We start from the raw sequence: 3503 nt of genomic DNA on the forward strand, positions 1-3503 counted from the left end.
TCCTTGAGTGGCAGCAGCGTGGCTTCAAATAAATACAAAGACAATAACAAGTAACAACATAGACACACTTACCGCTAGCTAGTTAACGCTATACTCGACAGCAGCTAACGTCAGCCTACCGCTAGCTAGTTAACGCTATACTCGACAGCAGCTAACGTTAGCCTACCGCTAGCTAGTTAACACTATACTCGACAGCAGCTAACGTTAGCCTACCGCTAGCTAGTTAACACTATACTCGACAGCAGCTAACGTTAGCCTACCGCTAGCTAGTTAACACTATACTCGACAGCAGCTAACGTTAGCCTACCGCTAGCTAGTTAACACTATACTCGACAGCAGCTAACGTTAGCCTACCGCTAGCTAGTTAACACTATACTCGACAGCAGCTAACGTTAGCCTACCGCTAGCTAGTTAACACTATACTCGACAGCAGCTAACGTTAGCCTACCGCTAGCTAGTTAACACTATACTCGACAGCAGCTAACGTTAGCCTACCGCTAGCTAGTTAACACTATACTCGACAGCAGCTAACGTTAGCCTACCGCTAGCTAGTTAACACTATACTCGACAGCAGCTAACGTTAGCCTACCGCTAGCTAGTTAACACTATACTCGACAGCAGCTAACGTTAGCCTACCGCTAGCTAGTTAACACTATACTCGACAGCAGCTAACGTTAGCCTACCGCTAGCTAGTTAACACTATACTCGACAGCAGCTAACGTTAGCCTACCGCTAGCTAGTTAACACTATACTCGACAGCAGCTAACGTTAGCCTACCGCTAGCTAGTTAACACTATACTCAGACAGCAGCTAACGTTAGCCTACCGCTAGCTAGTTAACACTATACTCGACAGCAGCTAACGTTAGCCTACCGCTAGCTAGTTAACACTATACTCGACAGCAGCTAACGTTAGCCTACCGCTAGCTAGTTAACACTATACTCGACAGCAGCTAACGTTAGCCTACCGCTAGCTAGTTAACACTATACTCGACAGCAGCTAACGTTAGCCTACCGCTAGCTAGTTAACACTATACTCGACAGCAGCTAACGTTAGCCTACCGCTAGCTAGTTAACACTATACTCGACAGCAGCTAACGTTAGCCTACCGCTAGCTAGTTAACACTATACTCGACAGCAGCTAACGTTAGCCTACCGCTAGCTAGTTAACACTATACTCGACAGCAGCTAACGTTAGCCTACCGCTAGCTAGTTAACACTATACTCGACAGCAGCTAACGTTAGCCTACCGCTAGCTAGTTAACACTATACTCAACAGCAGCTAACGTTAGCCTACCACTAGCTAGTTAACAGCAGCTAACGTTAGCCTACCGCTAGCTAGTAGCTGATTAAACAGGGTTAAATGCTGACAGCTAACACTAAACGGTGTAAAGTGTGACTGTGTTTTACTGTAGAGGATTCAACACCGGGATGTAACAATCTGCAGCTGCCGTCGGAGAAACAACACAGACGGTGTGTTCAATGACACTGGTAAACTACAGCCTCGTGGTGCATTTGAAGTTATTGTTAAATGTCCTTTTCCCATCTGGTTGTTGTTTTTGTCGTTCAACAGCAGTTTACTAGTGAAATAAGTTATTGTTATTGTTATACATTATTATTAATCATTTAATGTTGACCATATGGCCTTAGCAATAAACAAGCCGTTCTTTAATGTCACCAACTGTTGTTTATACCTTTTTATTCTTTTCTTTTTTTACTTTCTTAAAAAGTCTCGGTTCAGGCACCGTTAACTATGTATGAGATTAATTAGATAACATTTTATTTATTTTATTTTAGCCTAATAACAACATAAACACACTTCCACTCATCATATTCAAACAACAACGTCATCAGAAAGAGACATCTGGGTCCTAAATCAGTTTAAAACCAGTGACAGACAGACAGCCTTTAAGAGAACAACAGGAGACTGGAGTTCATTCTGAAGCTGAGTCCATGCACTAACACTAACAACACTAAAAGCCCCCTCCCAAAGTCAGTGCGGGGGCTGCAGGGACTGACCAGTGATCTGTCCCTGCAGCCCCCGGCAGGCTACAGCCCAAATATGTCCATCCATAGATGAGAATAATGACGTCTAACCTCTGAGTCTCTCTTCAACGTTAAAATAGACTACATGTTCTTACAGGGGGGCATGCCCATGGACCCCCCTGGGGGGGCTTGTGCTCCCAGTGCAGCTCTAGGTCTAGTGACCCCCCCTGGGGGGGGCTTGTGTCCCAGTGCAGCTCTAGGTCTAGTGACCCCCCTGGGGGGGGCTTGTGTGTCTCTGTATGTGAGTGTGTGTGTGTGTGTGTGTGTGTGTGTGTGTGTGTGTGTGTGTGTGCGACTGCGTGTGTGTCTCTGTATGTCAGTGTGTGTGTGTGTGTGTGTGTCTCTGTATGTCAGTGTGTGTGTGTGTGTGTGTGTGTGTGTGTGTGTGTCACCTCACAGGTGTGTGCGACCTGCAGCCCCCCCTCACTGCTGATGTCACAGGTGGGCGGGCTCATGTCGTCCAGCATGTTGTAAAGCAGGAAGTCTTCGTCCTCGTCGCTGCGTTTCTCCTCCTCTTCCTCTTGGTTCAGCTCCAGCGGATACGGCCCCGCCCCCTCGCCGTCCTGGGCCCCTCCCCCTCCCTCCCCGCCCAGGTAGGTGAGGTGCGTGCGCAGGTGGCTGCTGACCGAGGCCTTCAGGCTGCAGGTGAACTGGCAGAGTTTACAGCGGTACAGCTCCACCAGGAAGGACTCCACCAGCCCCCCCGCCAGGCCTTCGGGCTCGCCGCAGTACAGAGTGGCGCTCACGGCCCCGCCTGCCACCTGCAGCGTCACGGGGGTGATGTCACGGTACCGCTGCTTCACCCACGACATCACGCTGACATCACGGTGACATCACAGACAGCAGAGGCTCCAGAGATCTCACCTTCAAACATTAAAACAGGAGGTCAAGGAGCCTTTATGACATCATGGAGCCAGCTGGGTGGAGGCGGAGCTCCAGCATCCAGCTGGGTGGAGGCGGAGCTCCAGCTTCCAGCTGGGTGAAGGCGGAGCTCCAGCATCCAGCTGGGTGGAGGCGGAGCTCCAGCATTCACTGTAAAGGGTTCACATACGCTGTGTGTGTGTCACATTCTTGAGAGAGGAACTGTTTGAGCACAGAGAAATATATTGTGCGAGCACATTACATCACACTCTGGTCACTGCACGCTCAACTCTAGACACACACACATACACACACACATAGACACACACACACACATAGACAGACACACACACACACACACACACACACACAGACACACACACACACACACACACACAGAGACACACACACACACACACACACACACACACACACACACACACACACACACACACACACACACACACACACACACACACACACACACACACACACACACACACACACACACACACTAGAGCTTAGATCGGGCCCAAAAAATCCCAAAAGAGTGTAGTTTGAGTACACCTGTTCCGTGCTGAGGAAATGTGTTTTCATG

General features: G+C 48.9%; 1 protein-coding gene across 4 annotated transcripts in view; it reads right to left on the reverse strand.

Annotated features, from left to right (window-relative positions):
• LOC144513699 (microfibril-associated glycoprotein 4-like) overlaps positions 1 to 2933 on the reverse strand; it is a 26236-nt gene extending 23303 nt beyond the window's left edge. Inside the window, exon 1 of one of the 4 annotated variants that reach the window (XM_078244879.1) lies at positions 2437 to 2932. In XM_078244879.1, coding sequence (XP_078101005.1) covers positions 2437 to 2856 — 420 coding nt within the window. In that variant the 5' untranslated portion in view covers positions 2857 to 2932. Of the gene's footprint in view, positions 1 to 2436 lie in introns of all 4 variants that reach the window. The other 3 variants (XM_078244880.1, XM_078244881.1, XM_078244882.1) reach the window with 3 other exon arrangements.
• Positions 2934 to 3503: the final 570 nt, after the last annotated feature.

This window comes from Sander vitreus, unplaced genomic scaffold, assembly GCF_031162955.1.
Source record: "Sander vitreus isolate 19-12246 unplaced genomic scaffold, sanVit1 ctg322_0, whole genome shotgun sequence".
NCBI classification, from domain to species: domain Eukaryota; kingdom Metazoa; phylum Chordata; class Actinopteri; order Perciformes; family Percidae; genus Sander; species Sander vitreus.